The 21,181-nt window shown below is 43.3% G+C and overlaps 1 protein-coding gene across 7 annotated transcripts in view; it reads left to right on the top strand.

The window, feature by feature from the left end:
* znf462 (zinc finger protein 462) overlaps positions 1–21,181 on the top strand; it is a 55,427-nt gene that overhangs the window by 24,654 nt on the left and 9,592 nt on the right. For 5 of the 7 annotated variants that reach the window (XM_040000434.1, XM_040000435.1, XM_040000437.1 and 2 more), the window contains exons 2-10: positions 1,744–1,994; positions 2,247–7,444; positions 8,092–8,226; positions 9,941–10,344; positions 12,281–12,399; positions 14,540–14,737; positions 17,892–18,147; positions 18,553–18,692; positions 19,894–20,117. In XM_040000434.1, the coding sequence (XP_039856368.1) occupies positions 1,784–1,994; positions 2,247–7,444; positions 8,092–8,226; positions 9,941–10,344; positions 12,281–12,399; positions 14,540–14,737; positions 17,892–18,147; positions 18,553–18,692; positions 19,894–20,117 (6,885 nt within the window). In that variant the 5' untranslated portion in view covers positions 1,744–1,783. The remainder of the gene's footprint in view (positions 1–1,743; positions 1,995–2,246; positions 7,445–8,091; positions 8,227–9,940; positions 10,345–12,280; positions 12,400–14,539; positions 14,738–17,891; positions 18,148–18,552; positions 18,693–19,893; positions 20,118–21,181) is intronic. The other 2 variants (XM_040000438.1, XM_040000439.1) reach the window with 2 other exon arrangements.

The following is a 21,181-nucleotide window of genomic DNA, read 5'->3' as shown; positions in this document are numbered from 1 at the left end:
GCTCCACAGATTTTGCAATCATGTTAAAGGACAAAAGCTTCAGCTTGTGTTTTATGAAAGCAGAAGTAGTTCATGGACGAATTCTTCCGTTTTTCCCTTCTACGTGTGCTGACACACAGCCTTTTTTTGTTAAATCAATTGCTGCCTTTTCAAACACCAAGCATACTTATTCTGGTAGTAAACCTCAGTTTTAACCTTATCTGCCCACAGTATTCAGGCATTTATGGAATGAACCACACTTGCATATTAAAAAAGAATCTCAGATTTTCTGGGGTTATGTGGACCATAACACCATATAGCTCACATATTAGAGTTACATTTACTGAAAAGATGAACCCACTGTGAAGCTCATCCTAAAAAATGTAACATGTTAGAGAAAAACTTTGCTGTCATTTAATTTGCCGCATTCAGGAGAAAAAATCAGATTGAATGTGTTTTAATTCTAGAGTAAAGGCTGTAAACTTTGCCCTTTTAACCATCTCTTCAAAAACCAATGCCAGCTACATGTTTTTTGTAGTTTTGAGGGGGGAAAAAATCACTGCTGGTGATCAGAGAGCCACAATGACAGAGATTTGAAATAACGGCCACGCCGTCAGCTTTCATTTTACTGGCTATGTCCAAACTACAGAGAAGCCCAAAGACATAAAGCCATCATTTCTTAGTTGATTCATTCAATCTTATTTCAGAGCAGTTGATACAATCTGATGGAATAGTCTGCTCTAAATACTGAGCTGTGGAGCTGCTCTCCAGCTGTTGCTTATCCCAAGGTAATAAAAATGGGACAAATCAGCCCATAATCCCTCCTCAGTCCCTCCATTGTTCTTGGAATGATGCTATGCAAAAAAAAAAAAAGGAAAAAAAAGGAACCTTCTTAGTATTCAGAATAACATCGGCGACTGCTGATTTGCCTCTGTGTCATGTTTTGTTTGCTTTGTGTCATCTCCTGTCATTTTAGCGATAGACAATATTTGTATGTGAATTTATGGCGCTTGATCCGTGCGGGTTTTTTATCAAAAGGAGAACAGATTATTTTTTATTTCTTTGCTTCTTATGGGGTTTTGGGTTGTTGTTGCTTTGGGGTTTTTTTGGGGGGGGGGGTCTTTTTTGGGGTTTGTTTTTTGTTATCTGTACTTGTTTTATTGCAGTTTTTTTGCTTTTTAAAAAATAATAATTCGGTGGCATTTCGATTGATTTTGGTCCTTTAATTGTGTCATTTCAAAGCAGTCCTGAAAGGTGTATTCAAAGGCGGCACTTTATCCAATACATTTCCCCTCACAGTGTAACAGGTGAAAATGGAAAGGAGGTTCTATTAGGCTGAGTTCTTTAAGCTACGAAATTAGGGTTTGCATTTGGAGCATATCTTTTGAGCTGATACACATAAGCATCTGTTCTCTCTCTCTTTTTTTTTCTTTTTTTTTCGTAGTGTTGTTATTTGGTGAAGGTGTGTGTACCTTCCTGCACCTGATTATTCTTTGCTCACGGAGCAGTAATCATCACTGATAATCTTATCAGATCATCACTGAGCTCATTTTTTATGGAACAGCATGTTTAATGCACTGAACAGGGGGATGACAGCCCTGAAGTCTAGGACTGGACTCTCTCTGTATATACTTTCTCTGAGTCTGACAAAATTCGGGCCCTGACCGCACGTGTGAAAGTGTCAGCTCGATTGTTTTATATTACTTTGGCTTTTCTTAAAAAAGGTTCTGTGTCCTCATGATTTTCTCTCTTTGTGTTTTGCAGGTTTCCCTGATTTTCCAGGGAGTTCTCCCCAGTTTTAATAATGGAGGTGTTGCAATGTGATGGCTGTGACTTCCGAGCCGAGTCATACGACGACTTGAAGACTCACATACAGGAAGTGCACACTGTTTTTCTGCAGCCTGCAGATGCAGATGAGTCTGATTCCCTGAAAGATGAAGATGAAGACGAGGAGGAAGAAGAGGACTATGATGATAAAGATGACAAGGATTATACGCCTCCTAAATCTGGAATGAGTATGCCTACCACATTCATTTAGATGTTGCTGTTGTTTTGTTGAGGATTAGGATCATGTCTGTGTCTGTTATAAAGAAGTCTACAAAGTAAGGTGATCATACATTTTACAAAGTTGGGTAATGTAAAGAGTTGTGGATGGACTTTATCAGCAGAAACGACAGAAAGGGAAAGAAATTACAACAAAATAATTTACTATTTTCCAGCATGTGTCTAATAATCTTTCTCTTTTCTTTCTTTTTCTTTCTTTTTAGGCCCCAACTCTACTGACAGTCCCAACCAAACATCACAAAAGCCAACAGCTGAAACTCATCTGCAGTTTTATCAGTGCAAGTTCTGTGTCCGTTACTTCAGATCAAAGTCTTTCTTAAGAAACCACACCAAAAAGGTGCATAATGTCATAGAGCCAGATTCGGATGCAAGTGTCTCCTCAAAGACTGCAAAGCAGCCCAGCTACACTGTCATAATGCACAGTGACCATTCAAAAGTGTATTCCTGTCAGTATTGCACATATAAGTCCCCAAGGAAAGCACGGATAATGAAACACCAACTAATGTATCACAACAAAGTTCCGTCGGATAGTGCTGGAGATCCCCCGGAGTGCAATGAAAGCGGTGAGAAATCGGACTCTGCTACTGAGCTCATGAAGGGAACGTTTGCCTGCGAGTGGTGTGACTATCAGACCAACCAGAAGGACAGCTGGACCAATCATGTGGTGAAGGAGCACAGTGACAAGGTCAAGATAGTTTCCTGCATTGCGGAGGTGGAAGAGCAGGCAAGTGCAAGCTCCCCCAAACCGGATTCTCCCTCCTCTTCCCGTGCTAATGTTAGCGGAAAGGAAGAGTCTGTAGCAAAAACACCAGAAAACACAGGGGAGAAGTCCACCTCAGAGATCTCATCCTTTCAATATGCACAGATAAGTGCAGTTACACCCAACAGCACAGGTTCTTCTATCCTATCCAAGAGGTTTGCATCATCCGATGTCCCCAACAGTGCGATAGCTATGGACACCAACCTACTCAATGAGGAAGACTCGAGGAGCAGCTTAGAGGACGATGACGACGACGAAGAGCTGGGTGATATGGACGATCCCAGCTACACTGGAACCCTGTCCGCAGATGCAAAGCAGCTATTAACAGATGAAGATAATAAATTATTGGAAACTAAAGGAATTCCCTTCAGAAAGTACATGAACCGATTTCAGTGCCCATTCTGCTCCTTCCTCACCATGCACAGGCGGAGCATCTCCCGCCACATTGAAAATATTCACCTCTCTGGAAAAGCCACGGTGTACAAATGCGATGAGTGCCCATTTATTTGCACCAGCCCTCTGAAACTAGGCACGCACAAACAGAGCCACAATCTTTCAGATTTAGAAACCTTGGACCTGACAGGTGATAGCCCAGGACCTCAGAATGACAGCGCAGCAGAGCCAGTTAATGAGGGTAACGTGAGTTCTAAAGTCAATGGGAAAAAGACAACCAGCACACCAAATGACCAGCAGAACCCTCACCGCTGCACCCTCTGCAGCTTCTCCACCACCACCCTGAAAGGTCTGAGGGTCCACCAGCAGCATAAGCATTCCTACTGTGATGACCTCGACTCCACTGTCTTTGAAGCCCAGCTGTCTGACCAGCCAGACTCTGAAGTGGATGCTTCTCCAATCTTCCTACAAAAAACCCAGACCCCCATTTTAGGGCTTGCCACCAAAAAGCCCTTAGTAACAGGGAAAAGAGCCAGGAAGTCCATTAATGACTTGCCTTTGGATTTGTCCTCAGTCAAAAAGAGAACCAGAATTGATGAAATTGCCAGTAACCTTCAAAGCAAGATAAGCCAAAGCCAGCAGGACACCGTCATTAATCTGGATGACATGGATGATGAAGACGCGGGAGAAAATCATGCCAGCGCTGATGAGGGGAGAAACAATGAAAACAACTCTGTCTTTGCTTACAACACACAGCAGCTTTATGCAAGAGACTCTGCCAGCTCTAATGAGGGCAGCAGAATAGGGAAAAGAAAAAGCAACCCTAGGTCCAAGCCTAGAAACATCCCCATATCGCTGACTCTCTCGGACGATAGTGAAAATATCTCCGCTGATGCCAGTGACAGTGCTATCCAAGAGAACATGGAATATTCAGAGGATCCTGGAATTACACGCTTCTACTGCAAACACTGTGATTACCACAACAAGTCGGCTCGTAGCGTCAGCACCCATTACCAGAGGATGCACCCTTACATCAAGTTTAGTTTTAAGTACATCCTGGACCCTGAAGACCAGAGTGCAGTCTTCCGCTGCTTAGAGTGCTACATCGAATACACAAATTACAACGATCTGCACCAACACTACATGGACCACCACCCTGAAGCAAGCAATGTGCTCAACTTCAACCAGCCCCATCTCTTATACATGTGCCGGTTTTGTTCGTACACGAGCCCTAACGTGAGGAGCCTAATGCCCCATTACCAAAGAATGCACCCCACCGTGAAAATCAACAACGCCATGATCTTTTCCAGCTATATTGTAGAGCAGTCCCACAAAAGCAGTGAATCACAGACTCTGAGGGAAATACTCAATTCGGGACCGAAAAATTTTAACTCTCCCACTTCGATGCCCAGGTCCACCTCAAGCCCGGTGCAGAAAGCGGTTTCCAAATCCCCTGAAGCTAGCGCTGACCCAGAACCTCTCAAAGAAGGCAGCAATGTTGTCGTCTACGATTGTGACGTGTGCTCCTTTGCAAGCCCCAATATGCACTCTGTTCTCGTCCACTACCAGAAGAAACACCCAGAGCAAAAGGCGTCTTATTTCCGTATACAGAAAACCATGAAGGTCATCTCAGTGGATCAGTCACAGCCTGTAGCCAACTCTTCGTTTAACACCAGCATGTCTTCGACTCCAAAACAATCAAGTGCAGCAGTTTATGGATCAGATGAAGAAATGTATTACTGCAAGCACTGCGTGTACAGCAACAGATCTGTTGTTGGTGTTTTGGTCCATTATCAGAAAAGACACCCGGAGGTGAAAGTGACAGCGAAATACATCAAACATGGCGCTCCTACCCCTGGATTGATGAAGCTCATGGATGAGCTACAGATTGCAGCACCCAAGCAGTTTATGAAGCAGTTTCAAAATAACGGTCACGACGGATCTAATAACTCGAGCCCCAAACCCGGAAGTGGTGAGAAAGGCGAGGACGAGCTGTTCTTTTGCCAGCACTGTGATTACGGCAACCGCACTGTAAAAGGCGTGCTTATTCACTATCAGAAAAAGCACAGGGAGACCAAGGCCAACGCTGACCTTGTGCGCCGCCACACTGCAGTCGTCCGGAGTCAACGTGAGCGAGCGCAGATGGTTCAGTCCAGCGTCGCCTCGTCTGCCGCTGTCCCAGCTCCTCCAGACCCTGAAAACACTACACCTCTGCGTTCCCTGAAGTGCAGGCACTGTTCCTACACATCTCCCTACGTCTATGCTCTGAAGAAGCACCTAAAGAAAGAGCACCCTACTGTGAAAGCCACAGCCATGACAATTTTACACTGGGCTTATCAAGATGGTATCTTGGAGGCTGGCTACCACTGCGAGTGGTGTATTTACTCCCATGCTGAACCCCAGGGTCTGTTGCTCCATTACCAAAGACGCCACCCTGAGCATAATGTTGATTACACATACATGGCCAGCAAGCTGTGGGCTGGGCCTGAGACAACCCAACAAGGAGGCAATGCAGAGACGAAACATTACAAGTGTAGGGACTGTGCCTTTGAGGCTTGCACAATATGGGACATCACCAATCACTATCAGGCGGTCCACCCCTGGGCTATCAAAGGGGACGAATCCGTGCTTTTGGATATAATCAAAGGAAACGGCTCAACTGAAAAAGCCCAACAGCAGGTTTCCAAAGAGCAGACTCCTCTGAATTGCCAGACTGTTGAAGATGACGGCCCGTTGGTTATTGCCACCCCACCTCAAGAAAGCAATCCCCAGCCTCACCACCCACGCCTTTCCATCTCTAACAATCCTTATCAGTGTACTGTATGTCTGTCAGAGTACAACAGTCTGCATGGCCTCCTCACCCACTATGGAAAGAAGCACCCTGGCATGAAAGTGAAAGCTGCAGATTTTGCACAGGAGGCAGACCTCAACCCCAGTTCTGTGTATAAATGTCGCCACTGTCCGTATGTGAACTCCCGGATCCATGGAGTCCTCACCCACTATCAGAAAAGACACCCGTTGGTCAAAGTCACAGCGGAAGACTTTGCAGACGACATAGAGCAAATCACAGAGTTGCACGAAGGGGACGACAAGTTCAAAACTCAAAGGCAGGGCTACGGCGCGTACAGATGCAAAATGTGCCCGTACACACATGGGACTCTGGAGAAACTCAAAATCCATTATGAGAAATATCACAATCAGTCTGCTTCCGACATGTTCTCTCCTTCTCTGACTCATTTTTCTTCTGGTAAAGAAACAGAGCTAGCAGGTGAGTGCAGCGCTAGTCATATATCAAGTGCAGCAAAAGTCCAGGAGGTCAGTGAGTTGGACCTTGCCCTCTCTCAGTTACCCATCAATAAGACAGAAAAACACGCTGTGTTCAAGTGTCAGCTCTGCAAATACTTCTGCTCGACCAGGAAGGGCATCGCTCGCCACTACCGTATCAAGCACAACAACGTCCGTGCTCAGCCGGAGGGTAAAAATAACGTCTTCAAATGTGCTCTGTGCTCATACACAAACCCCATACGCAAAGGCCTGGCAGCACACTACCAGAAGCGGCATGATATCGATGCCTATTACACCCACTGTCTGGCTGCTTCGAAGACTATGAATGAAAAGGTGAACAAAGTGATGGCACCCCCGCCGACAGAAGGGGACAATTCAGAAATGAGCGAAGATTTGCGATTAGCTGTGGAGAGACGGAGGTGCTCTCTTTGCCCCTTCCAGGCCTTCAGCAGGAAGAGCATTGTCTCACACTACATTAAACGCCACCCGGGTGTCTTCCCTAAGAAGCAGCATTCGAGCAAACTCGGCCGCTACTTCACTGTCATTTATGCCAAAGAACCCGAAAAGACTGCCGCGAGTGCATCAGCAGAGGACGATAAGGAAGTGATAGAGGTCCCGCTCGAACCTGAGCAGGATGGAGATGTGGACTGGCTGCCATTCAAGTGTCTGAAATGCTTCAGGTTGTCTTTTAGCACCGGCGAGCTGCTCTCTATGCACTACAACAACCACCACTGCAACGACTTGAAGCGGGACTTTGTGGTATCTCCTGGTCTCTGGGACGAGGATCCCGATTTATATCGGTGTTCTCACTGTGAGCTTAAGTTCCTATATCTCCCCGCTCTTGCTAAACATCTCCTGAAGCACAATGAGGAGTTTCAGAAAAAGGCGATGAGGCACGAGAGAAGGAGGCAGCTCCTCAGCAAGCAGAAAGCCACAGAGCTGCCTGAGAGCAAACAGGAGAAGGTGAGCAAACATAGTCGTCCCGAAATCTCATCAAAGAAAGAATTAAGGCGTAATAGAATTCTCTACCTACCATTAATGTGTGTGATGGCATACTGTGATTTGCATGAGAGTCACATACCAATGCTCTACCTGTGTTCTTCATCTTCCTGTAAGATGGAAGCTTCCTCCTGTTTTTTGTTTTTTTTTAAACAACCATTTGTGGCATTGTGCTAAAGCTAACGGGTGGCTTTGCCCCTGCACTTCATTGGCAGTAAACGGTAAAAGTAATGGTAGAAGAAGCTACCTTTAGAAGACGCTATTTTGTGTCTCCTTCCAGGATTGAACCAGAGATCTTTCGCTCATTGAGCCAATTTGCAAGCTGCTAACTGTGCATGATGGGGTGATTTCATCATCTGCCAATTAGTTTCATATTAACTTCATGTTAAATTATAGAACGGTAATATTCTGCAGTTTTTCTTGTGAAAATTGTAAACCAAGACTAAAATAATGCCGTCGTCTGACTGTGGCAGATATGTTGGCTTGTGCACACCATTCACACAACTCATGTTAAATTAGGTAGTTATGGTGCTTTAATTGTGTGTATTTTTTGTTATATATTATTAAATAGGACATTTAAAAAAAGAAAATCTTTCCTTTTCTGTGCACAGGAGAGTCCTGTAAATAAAACTCCCATCGGATTCAGGTGTAACTTCTGTGTAGAGATACACCCAACCCTCCGAGCCATCTGCAACCACCTTAGGAAGCATGTCCAGTATGGTGAGGTTAAAGAGGGGCATGTCAAGGTAAGAGAAGCTGCTTTTAAAGCTTCTTAAAGTGCTTATAATAGTTATATTTCTTGCGTCAAATAAATACTATAGTGTATATTCACTATCCATATAAAATAAGTCGTTATTTAAAATGTGCGGCAACAGTAGAAGTAAGTCGTTTGTCAAATACATTAAATGAGTTATTTTACTTATAAGAATATACATTTATCTTGCCTTCTTACTGTTCTCATATTGGGCAGCAGGGCATTAGTGTGCTATAGGGGTTAGAGATGATGAGCCAAACATCAAATATCTGCAGCATCATATTTATTGTGATGTTATGACTCTTTTAAACCTTTCCTTTTATAAATCGTGACCACATATACAGTACATGTAATTTATTCCACTGTGCTAATGTGATATCAGTGTAATATCCTCCTAACTATATTTCAAAGGCACTTTTTTTTTTTTCCGGTCCCCTGTGCTTCTGTATTATTTTCCATCTCTCATCCTCCTAGCACTGCAGTGATCTGTTTTACTGGACTGGGGTTCTGTTTCCCATTTTGTTTGTTACTGACAGAGGCTTCTGGGTAGACAGTCTGTCAGCTACCCCGAGAGAAAACAAGCAGTGCTGTCCCATTGCTGTAGAGAAGCAGGGGGGTTGGGGTGGTGAGCCATAACTTTTAGGGCAGTGGCGGGTAACCATTCGAACATTAGTATTCCAGTGAGGCTGCCAGTGAGGGGAACAGGCCTAAGGACCCAATGCCTCACCCAAATGGAGGCCTGGATCTTCCATCAGACACTCGGTCTCTCTTTATGTGTCTAAGACGCCATGTTTTCCACCAACGAGAGTGATCCAGTGAAAAAGCACTGTATTCGTTTTGGTAACGAGGTCATAATGTTCAAAGATGGGAATTAAATTCGAGAACAGCGCTGGTTTCTCAGAGGGGAGCGTGAAGAGCAGACTGACGGTGCATTCAGGGACTGGATGGTAAGGCTGGGGCTGTGGATGCCACATCTTATTTATGGATTCACAAAGTGCAGGGTCAGGTCCTTCCACAGAAAGAATGAGTTTCCTTGAGGCAATAAAAAAGTCATGGTGATCGTCTGTCTGCTCGCGATGACTGCTGCAAGCAGCCTGCACTCTGGCAGATGAAGGGAGGGGGGGAAAGAAATGTTTTTCCAGTTCCTTTCAGTAATTGTTGGTAGAACTGCACGGTTGCAAGATCTTTGTTTTTAGAAAAATTTGTCTCGATTAGTCACCCCGAATAAATGCTTATGGTTGGTTACAGTTATCACACTTGATGCATGAGGCAAGGGGATGGGCTGGAATTTTTCTGTCATATTCTGCTAAATATAAGCCAAGTGCGGTTTCTCTCAACCAACACACTGAAGAGTTTTATGTCTGAGTTAAAGTTAACCAAAGTGCTGATCTTCAGATAACACAGAGAGATGGAAAGAAAAACAGGGGGGTCAAAGGCAGAGTGTGAGAAACTGTAACTGAGGCCTAACTGACAGTGACTGCATGGATGGAAGCAGAAGTGTTAGGCAGCTGCTTAACTGTCGCCTGTATGCAGATAATGTAATAAAAAATAACTGTAGGTGCTAGACTTGAAGCGATATTTATATTAAAGCGATCTCTTCATTTCAGCATTCAGCAACCACATGAAAAAAGGTGTTGGCAGATAAAAATCAGCATGAACTGAGAGGTTGCTGAACATCTGAGACTTTTCCTCTTTTTGCTTTGCAGCAGGAAGTCAGCGAGGTCCCCCTGATCCTACCTTCAGAGAGCCTAACTAATGGCAACATGGAGGGGGATGAAGCTGCCGAAGTCGACGGCCTGGAGAGACCCGGAGCCACGCCCAAAGATTCTGATGATGCCGCTGTTACCGTGGAGAACCTGGATCCTGAGACGGACGCTGGTGAAGGAAGGGCGGCGGCCTTGGTGGCCGCAGCCAGGGCCGTAGTGTCAGAGGGCCAGCTGAAGCAGCGGCTGGCAGCAGGGGGTCACCCGTGCGCCCAGTGCGATCGAGTCTTCATGTCCATGCAGGGCCTGAGGTCCCATGAGAGGAGCCACTCAGCCATGGCGCTGTTCAGCAAAGAAGACAAATACAGCTGCCAGTACTGCCAGTTTGTCTCGCCCTTCAGACACAAGTAAGTGGGGAGGATCGGGGTTTGTGACTGACACCTTTAACACCGCTTCCACAGTGCTGTCCCTTGTGTGTACTGTGGTACTGTTTTTAAAGAGTAGAGCGCAGTAAATTGAGACACTTTGGCTGAGGCAAGCACATATTCACCATATTGCTGTGTTATCTGTTGACTCTCCTTTGAACATTTTATCTTTCCTCACTTTCCAGTTCTTTAGATTTTTCGCTTTTCATTAAGATGAAGTTTTAAGATTTAATGGCTGTTTTGCTTCTGTCTCCTTTTAGAATAGTGCAAAGAAAATCCAAATGCGCATTTATATACACATAGGTGCAGATTTTTAAGACATAGACTTTATTTAAGTGGGGGAATTTACTTGTTACTGCAACACAAGGGACAGGAAGAAAAAACGAATTAGAGTGATATTAGATAAATAAAATTAATTAAAATTGTATCCAGGAATCAGTGCTTTAGTGTGACTTAGATACACCAAACTTTCCAATTTTAGTGTTTTCTTTTTCTTCTTTTCTTTTTTGTTAAAATCTCAAAATATGTGTAAAATTTGAATTTTCTGGCTTTTGATCAGTTTTTCACATTTGTGAATCGATTTTAAAAACATGCCACAATCCCTCTGTAAAAGAAGAAGAAATACGGTCTCTTGCAAGCCACCAAAACGAAGCCTGTGTCCGATGTTCAGAATTAGGTTCTGGAAAAGCAAATTGTCACGTATTTAGACAGATAATGGCCACTTGTCGTTAGAAAAATTGCCTTAATGTTAGCCCTTAAGCAGGGGAAGTTTCATAACGATCGCCATGCATGCAGGATGAATGCAAAGACCATTTTCTTTAAGATGTCAGTCCAGCTTTATGGGGAGCTCTTACATGCAGCTACTTCTTGCTGAGAAGCTTCTTCCTGTTATTTGGCTATTGCTAGTGCTGTTTGGCTAAGTGGCTGGATTAGCAGATGCAGCCTTGAGGAAGTGCGATCAGTGTTAACCTCAGCGATACACATTGTGCACCCTGTGGTATTTGAATGCTCTGACTGTGAAGCAGCATTACTTGGAAATGTTTAGTTTGCGTTAGCAGTCACTTGGCAGGAGGCAGTGAGTCAGACATTAATCTATTAAAAATTACAGTTAAAAACGGATGAGTGGTTTGAACCCTTTGCAGCCCCAGTAAGCGGTGTATATTTAAGCTAAACGCCTCACCAGCCTTTACACCAGCTGCTCTTTAGATCAACTAGATGTTAAAGTCATTTTGTACAGAGCACAGTTTTACACCTTATTCTGTTTACCCTATCACAATCCCTTTGAATCTTCAATCTTCTCCAAGATTTCCTGCCTCCTAGGAGAGAAAGACAAGCATTACAAGCGAGGCAGACATTTTTTTTTTTTTTTTTTTTTGGTAGCGTGATTTGTTTTATCCATCACAGAGACACAGAGCGAGAGGGGAAAGAGAGAGTCCTCATCTCCTCTGAGCTCCCAGGTGTAATCCCTCTGTACTGTATGTGCCCTGACCCAGAAAGAAGCCGCATTCCCATGCCACCTAGGAGGCTGGCATTAAAAACACAGCTACCGTCCCCACAGGCACTCACACACTCATTCCCACCAGGGGATTGTGGGTAGATGAGTTCACCCCACGGCTCCTTGTTCTGTAGTCATTGGAAATGTGTGGCTGTTGTTCGCGAGGTAAACAGAATCGAGTGCTTTAGACGCCGCTGAAAAGAAGAAGGGAAAAAAACCCCGCTGTTGAAATCATCAAAGTGGATGCTGTAGAGCTGCTTTCTCTTTCTTTCTCGTACTCCCGTCTTGTCACCGTCTCTCTCTCTCTTGTCCTCATTTCATCCATTTTTCTCATTTTATCCTCTTATCTCATATCCTCCCTTCTGTGTTTTGCTGTTGCTGTTGTTTTTAACTTCTTTTTTTTAAATTTTGTTTCATTGCCAGTCTGGACCGACATGTGCAGTCTCACCACGGGCACCACAAGCCCTTCAGGTGTAAGCTCTGCCCCTTTAAATCTGCCTACGTGAGCCGCTTGAAGAGCCACCTGCATAAGGCACACACAGGTAAATAAAAAAAAAAACACAAGCAGACACAGAACATTGTCACATACAGCTGTATCTCTGACTAACAAGCTATTCCTAGACCCATATACCTACCAACTTCCTGTTTATCTTCTCCAAAAAGATGTTCTGTGTGATTATCGAGCACAACTCCACTAGTGGGTTAGCCTTAGCAGCATTTTAACCATTCACTAAATCCAGGGATTTAGTTTGAATTCCTATTTTAACACTTAAAGGCCAAGTGAGCATTTGCGTCTTTAATATTATGTATTAATTTAATTCTATTATTAACATTTTCTTTATTGGAACCTAGCACGCTACAAAAGTGAAGGTTTACTGGCCGTTGTGGCATAATGAGATTATTTTTGTTGTCGAAGGAGCCAGACAGCAGACAGCAATTTGAATTCATGTTAATGCAAATGCGGGAAATCTCCACCTGAGCTATCAAAACACAAGCAAAATGAAGCAACCTTGAAACTGGTGAGGCAGGTAAGGTAGTCCTACGGAGGATTTGAATAATACTTTGAAGAAAGATCGCTAAGATGCGCTAGATCCGGGATGTCAAATATAAGGCTCGGGGGCCAGAATCTGTCCAGCAAAGACTCCAATCCTGTGAGGCTCTGGAAAATGTGAAATGTATTTTCATATCTTTTATAGGTTTTCCTAATGATAAAGACCTCCACCCCATGCATTCACACTACACCAAAATAATCAAAAAATGTATACTGATTCCACCATCAGGCCGGGAGCTTTCTGTGTGGAGTTTGCATGTTCTCCCCGTGTTTGCGTGGGTTCTCTCCGGGTACTCCGGCTTCCTCCCACCGTCCAAAGACATGCACTTAGTGGGGATAGGTTAATTGGTTAATCCAAATTGCCCATAGGTGTGAATGTGCGAGTGAATGTGAGTGCGAATGGTTGTCTGTCTCTGTGTGTTGGCCCTGCGACAGACTGGCGACCTGTCCAGGGTGTACCCCGCCTCTCGCCCTATGACAGCTGGGATAGGCTCCAGCGCCCCCCCGCGACCCTGAAAAGGATAAGCGGATGCGAATGGATGGATGGATGTATACTGATTTAACTTTCAACTTTTTTTCAGTTTGTAATAAGTCAATCTGATCTGTAAAGGTCAGAAATTTTACAGTGGGTCCATAGTTTACAATTTATTTCTTACAGTTTAAGCCCAAAGATTCCTTTAATTTGTTATGGCTGCAAGTGTAGTTAAACTTCTTTACACTGACAGAAAGAGCAGTTTCACTGGTTAAGATCAAAGTCTGACTTCCCCGCTCTAGATCTTTGAGGCAAACCAATGTTTAGTTACATTCAATAAGTGGATTTCTGAAAACAATCAGCATTGAATGTTTCCATTCACATTGCTTTTGTATTGAAGCTACCAGGAATTTATATTGAAGATATTCTTACTAGAAATAGTTCAGTGCTGTGTGTGGCAAGCCAATGTTAGAGTTAGATTTGGATCAGGATGCTGCTTCCTTTTAAGATGTTAAGCAAATACATTTAACAGAAGCAGGAAGTACAAGGCTGGAAATCCCCATGGGAACATTCAGAACATCAAAACCAAAAATTATAAAGTAAAGCGTGCACCAGTGTGCAGTTATATGCTATAATAGAGCATAAAATAATAAAATGGGTCACTGTATTGGGCTTCAATTTGTAAATGAGAGATAAGCTGTGATAACCTCATTGTAACCCTTTGTATTTTATGAAGTACTCTTTTTGTGTGGCTCACTAACCTGCGCTGAACGCTTTTTAATGAACCAAGGATTACAGTTTTTATGAGCTCTTCGTTCAGGTGCAAATTCAAACTTTCAAATAGCAATCAAATTGATTTGATTGCTAAGTCTAAAATATGGGACCAGCTTCAGCATTTTTGCTTGAAATTTAAGAAGCTTTAATAAACGCTGTAACTCAGGGGGAGCCCTGTTGCCAATAGGTTATTACATTTGCTCCAGATTTCCTCAAAGGGCTTTGTTTGTGGTCGGGGATGTGTTTATCATCACAGCTTTCATTAACAAATGCTCCCTAATTAGCTATCTAGAACCATGTGCAGGTCTTTGCAAGCCTGGTATGTATAATACTTCTGTGTTGATGTAAAAAGTCCAACGCCTCATGATCCTCAATATTCTTCCAGGTGAGCAGCACACATACAAGTGCTTGTCCTGCCCCTTCACTTCTATGACCATCAGCCAGCTGAAGGAGCACTCTCTGAGAGACCACGGTGAAGTCTTGACCCTTCCCAAACTCCGAGCAGCCAACCAGGCTGCGCATGCCACCCTCAGGCCCCCCCGACCGGCCAGTAATCCAGAACAGACTCCCATAGCACCTGATGGTATGAGATCATGCGGAATCTTCATTAAGCATTGTTTTCTTCGGTTTGTCTCTGGGTAAAAGGAACAAATTATAATATTTTATCTAGTGAGATTTGTAGGTGCTGGTAAGCAGCATGCTCCTGGCTCACCACAGTCGACTACAGCATTTTCCAGCTTTGAATCTTACATTTAATGAAATTCATTGCATAGAAGTTATATAGAAAACTGCAGGAGCTCAAGTGTAATGTTTTTTTTTTTTTATAGTCAAATAGGAGTCAGCATGAAGTAGCTGTCACTGAGGGTGTATGCATTTAACTGTATAACTGGTTGCCAGGGTAATCTCAGGTGTCTATATGGGGTATCATTGGGAAACAACCTCTCACGACCAATCACTTCTGTCGAAACACACATTTCAGTCACTTGAATGTCACGATCCTCCCATCCCCGAAGTATCAGACATTCTCAATGTGTGCTTGGATATGCAGGCAGGAAAGTGCCGTCACATTGAGGGGGAATAGTGTTAATAAAATTAAGCGGGGATGCCTAACAAGCATCTGTAGAAGTGAGTCTGGTATTCGTGAGTCATGCATTCATGTTGGAGAAATGCTTTAATGTAGTACTGTGGCTGTTTAGATTTGACTACGTAAGACACTGTTTTTCCACAGAATATGTTCAGACGGGGACGCGCCGTGACTCTAGGCTGGTGTAGAAGTAAACCCCTTGATGTAATCCCATGTTTGAGGTGTTATAGTGGCTTTGCAGCGGCTGCTTTAGCTTGCAGACTGTTCTTGGCAGCAGCTGTCACCTTGCTGCTGGAGCTGTGGAATCTTCCCTGGAGCTGAAGCGGGGCAGCATTCCTCAATGCACCATCCACCACTGTCAGCTGTGCCCCACCAAGACAAATGAAGCATTGAGAGAGCGGGGCTGACATATTGAATGTCTCTTTACTGAGCCAAACTAGCTACCTTCAGCTGAATGTCTGAAATTCAAACAGAGGGAGTTTGTCTTGTTGGCAGGGTGTCTTGAAAAAGATTTCCATTTGATCGCCCGTTATTAGCGGCAATGTTTACTTGAATTTCTTGGAAAATTCCTCTTAACAGTTGTACCTGGCAGAATTATGAAAATAAAACCAAAAGGTCTTTGAAATCCAGCCTCATCATCGCTTTTAGCAAAATGGCAGAGCAGACGTATTAGTTTGATCCACACCATATCTCGGTGACTACTAAACTGCTATACACGCTCATCATCCCCGCAGGATGAATAATTAATAGCTTTAGGAACTCTATAAAGCAAAGGATTAGGTTAAATTTTTTCAGTGCTTTAGTTTATGACCAAATACCTGCAAAGCGAGTGAGTTTCTAAAGGTTTCAGCTGTACTTACAATGTGTGTTAGCTTGCAGGTAACTCCTTTATGACTTCCGTGTTAGCTTTTCCAATTTGAGGCCGACAGCTTGGCAGTTAGTGTAGGCAGCCGCTATGGTAAGGTTTTCTCCTCCTTTCCCTTAACTTTCCCACACAGGTATTCCATCTCTAGTGCAGTACAATAAATAGTTTTAGCCCTTAATGAACAATTTAAGAAGCGACGTCCCCACCTAACTACAGAATCTGCTCTTCATCTTCCGTCTCATCTCCATACCTCCTCCACATCGCGGTGAAGATATTACGGGAATTAATCAAGCGTGGCGCTGTTTAATTTAATAGAGCTCTTCCGTCTCCTCTGCCTAAGTCAAAAAATGGATCTCAAGAATTTTGTAACAGCAAAGTTTCAAAGAAAAGTTGTTGAGTTTTTTTCCCCATTCCCTGCTTGCTTTCGCCTACTCTTAGTGCTGAATGAGGTATTTTTCGCACGGAGAAGAACTCTGTTAGTGTCACTGTAGTTTATTTATTGATGTGTTGGAGGCTCAAACTAGGACGAGAATATGAGCCGGCTCGATGATATTATAGAGGAGGGAAAGAGGCAGGGTACAAAATGACAACAGTCACAGTTACACTTCGGCGGGGGTGTGAGGGACATTTGGTGTAAGCACATCTGAACACCTCTTCTTTACAGAGGCATGAATCATATATGGCCCTTTTATTCAACGTTATGTATTCTTTCTATCCACCTACTGAAGACTTTATTAGGACCACGTACCTTTTCGTATGTGTATCTAAACAGACACTTATTTTCCAGCAGTGTAGTAACACAATCTTGCTGATACACGTTAGAAGCTTGTGTTAGGGGCATAATTGTCAGTTCCAGACGGGCTGATTTGGTGGTTTGAGTGTTTTCGAAGCTGCTGATCTCATGAGATTTTCACACAGTCTCTAGAGTTCACTACTGAGCACCTCGATGGCAGTCGGATATTGTTTGAATGCTACAGCCTATCGGAGGACCGTCGCTGACCTCACACATCTCTTTATGATACAGTTAACCCTCTAATAGCGACATTTAAGCATAGTAAGTAAGTAAGTAAAAGATTGCACACTGGTTTCATTAAAATGACACAACCATGCTCCTCGGTGACACCCCCCCCCCCAGTCACCAGATCCGAGTCTAACACCTTTGGGATGTGGCGTAAAGTGTGGTTCATAGCATGCAGCTGACAAATCTGCGGAAATTATGCGAAGCAATCATGTCGGCGTGGAGGAGAATCTCAAAGGAAAGTTTCCAGCATTTGTGGAATCTGTGCTGCAAATAACTGAGGGTCTGTCGAGAGCAAATCGAAGCTTTTCCCAGTGTTAGTTATGACGCTCATAATAAATTCCCTGGTGTAATGTTTACTCTAAAAAAAATTAAATGTTAATGAAATGTAATCAGACTTCTTACATAAACTGAACAAAACTGGGAGATCAATTGATCCAAGTAGATAAAGTAGGTTAAACTTCACCCTGCTGTGCAAAAAAATTCATCAGCTCGACAACTTCACCGTGCGCTGGAGTCAGTCGGTGACTGATGATGATGATGATGAGTTGTGGTTGGAGGGGTTACTTGGTGAGGGAAGAAAATAATTAAGTCCTGCCACCTTGTATACAAATCCTGTCCTATGGTAAAACATAGAACATCTAAAGATAAAACATCAATGTAAAAAGCGATCTTACTTGCCAGACGTTACATTTTCCCCATGTCCGCATACACTGCGTCACCTTTTATTAAACCCTGAGGTTGTGTAAACGCCTCCGCCTCTCCCTCAGATCCGTCATACCTGGAGCCAGTGGATGTTCGTCAGCAGCTCAGTCATTACCAGCTGGCCTCCCGCAGTCAAATGTCTTCCAGCTCGACACCTGGTGGCTCAACGGTGGCCGACAATCGTCCTGAGAATATCCTCACATGCGAGTTCTGTGAGTTCAGCTCCGGATACATGCAGAGTCTACGGCGTCACTACAGGGACCGTCACGGTGGCAAGAAGCTCTTCAAGTGCAAAGACTGTTCCTTTTTCACCTGCTACAAGTAAGTGAAAAACAAAATTTAACAGAGAAACGTAGGAAGATGTCCACACGTTGCACTTAGTATTGGCACATTTGCAGGTGCTCATTTAACCTCATAAAGTCTGAACCGTCAAATAATTGCCTGAAATTTTTTTTTTTTTTTTTTTTTTTTTGGAAACTGGAGTGTTTACTGAAGTTTCTGACTATTTTTTTTAAAGAAATTAAATATTTGCATATATGAGTTTTAATTTCCATCATTTTTTGCCACAGTTGCTGCTTTTGTGCAGTTTACTGCTTAAAAGCATATTCTACAATGTATTCAGCTTTTTCAGGAAAACAAAAATCTCACTTTCGTCTTAATTCACAAAAACTCTCGGATCAAATATGAAAACCTTACAGGGTCTGTCTGTCTTTTAATCTGCCTCAGGAATACCTTCACCATGCACGTAGAGGCGGGTCACTACAACAACATGCCAGAGGACCTCGCTAAAGACCTGCGCTGCCCTCTCTGCCTCTACCACACCAAACGCAAGAGCAACATGATCGACCACATTGTTCTGCACAGAGGTACGCTGCCTTCAAAATGGAACCGGCCACATAGCATGTTTTTCTGTTTTTTTACAAGTCAACTTTATCGGTGGGTCATGCTGTGGGAGACTGGTTTTCAATGCTGTGGCTCAGGTTGTAGAATTAACCTCAGGGTCAAAGGGTCAGTCCGCGTGAATATTGTTTTTTTTTCTAGCACTTACCATTTAGGAGTGAAACCAGCTACAAAAGGAAAGGCGTGTGTTGTGGTGAGATCTGAAGACCTTTGGTGTCGGCGCTGCGGCCAGTTTGGCGAATGTTTGCTAGCTCTTGAGTTGTTCTTCAGCTCTTGTTCTTTCTGTGTAGTAAACAGACATGAGCCATCAGAGATATCAATCATCTTATATAACTGCCGGCAAGACCGAAAAACAGTGCATTTTCTAAAATGTCAAAACATTCCTTTTACAGCAAACGCCATTAGATTCAAAGTCGGCGTCATACTGCCTGTGCTGGCATTTGCAGTGTTCAACATGAGGGAGACGGTTAAATGATATTTGAGTCAGGACTACTACAGTCAAAGGAAGATTGTTATTTCCATCTGCTGTAATTTATACTTGGCGGTATGCCTCGGCTGTGGAGTAGGACAGCACAGATCCCCCGTGCAGGGGAGAGCAGGCGTTAGCGTCTGTAGATATGACACTGATGAGAGACCCAACATGAAAGGAGCTGGTGTGGGAGGTGGGTTGCAGCCACAGCGAATTGTAGGCAGGCTAAAGCGGCTTAAATAAACACGCCCCATGTCAGATTTGCCAATCTGATACATAGAGGTTTCTCATCTGAGCCGTCAGCTGATGTGGGCTAGCACTGTGATCAGCTGATCTGCCGGAACTGCAGCTGAGCTCGGCTTGATGGACAAGGCAAACATTTAAATTTCTCCTGACAAGAATGTTTTTCATGTATTTTTATCACGAGGAATAAAGACACACCAGTAAAAGTAACGGTAACACAAGCAATACCAACGGTCTTTACATGTTATGTGGAGCGTTTTTCTTGTTTTTCAATAGTTAAAGCATCACTTTCTGTAAATGAAAGCGTTTAAAGTGACAGATAACAAAAGCAAGCAAAGAAAGTGCGACTGCATTTATAGTGTTCGGGTACTTTTTATGATAGAAAGCTTCTACCATCCACTACCTGTATTTCCTCCTTACTTTCTCCCCTTCACTCTCTCCTCTCACTCCACCAGAGGAGCGCGTGGCTCCATTGGAGGTCAGCCGCTCCAAGCTGTCTCGTCACCTTCAGGGCCTGGTTTTCCGTTGTCACAAATGCACCTTCACATGCTCCAGTGACCAGGCCCTGCAGCTGCACCTGCAAAAGCACGCTGAGATCAAGCCCTACCAGTGCCAGCTCTGCTATTATGACACCAATAGACGGATCCAGCTAGAGGACCATCTACGCCTTGAGCACAAGGTCGGTTGGAGTTCGCGTACAATGGTGTGGTGTTCAAGTAAATTCAGACTAGTAGTTTTGAATCGTGGTGTCGTTTGGCAGACGAGAGAGTCTTGCTTTTCACTGTAAGAGTGTCTTAATAAACATGTTTGTATTTAATTATTGCTCTTCTCACTTGGTGTAACGTGAGATGTTCATCACTGAAACACTGAATAGTCTTACTCGCTCCCAATGTGTAAAGACGGAAAATCTAGTATTATAAAAACATTACACACAAACACACATTCATTTTTTAAATATTAGCATTACAGTTAAAAAATTTAAGCGTTTAAAAAACACATTAAGCATTTAAAATACAGATTGTTATTTGGCAAGAAAAGGAATTTCACGTTAACTCACCAAAATCCAGCGGAAATGGTACTTACAGTACAATAAAGCAACAGATCAGGGGAACACTGTACAGTTGGCAGTTTTCTGGACCCCAGGCAGTGTTGCACAAAAGTACTGTACCTCCTAAAGGGAGGAAATAAGCAAAATACTGCATTGCTTTGTCTTTTTCTTTTTTCAAAGCACGAGTAGTTTGTAAAACATTTACAAACGTACTTTTAAGTAACAAGAAGCACTCTCGAGAGCACAAACTACCACCAAGGCAGCTCGCTCAAGGCAGTATTTACTTTTAAGGGAGTACTGTTGTATTTTTTTTATATACTCATTCTGTTTTCTTTGTTCTTTTTAAATGTACGTTAAGATGTTTGTAGTGCAGTAAAAATCAGAAAAGGGCAACTTGACAGACGTTTACTTTGATTACACAAACACGTGTAGGAGTAGGTAATGGTAATAAGTATTGATTTGTAAATAACTGGGCATGAATAAATTGAGCTTATTACATAATATTATGCTACAGTATATATATTTCTAACCAACTAGGCAGCTCTTTCTCTTTCTAAAAATGGTATTTATATATGTACCGTATTTTAGGGTCATATTGAAAGAAAGGCGGAAATGTAAAATGAAATGCCAGTGTCATTGCCAATACATTGCCTTTGTTTGTAATGTTGCCAATACAAGCAAAGGCAATAAGCACA

Source organism: Simochromis diagramma, unplaced genomic scaffold (assembly GCF_900408965.1).
Source record: "Simochromis diagramma unplaced genomic scaffold, fSimDia1.1 OVJJ01000596.1, whole genome shotgun sequence".
Taxonomy (NCBI): domain Eukaryota; kingdom Metazoa; phylum Chordata; class Actinopteri; order Cichliformes; family Cichlidae; genus Simochromis; species Simochromis diagramma.
This window is presented reverse-complemented; position numbering and strand designations above follow the sequence as displayed.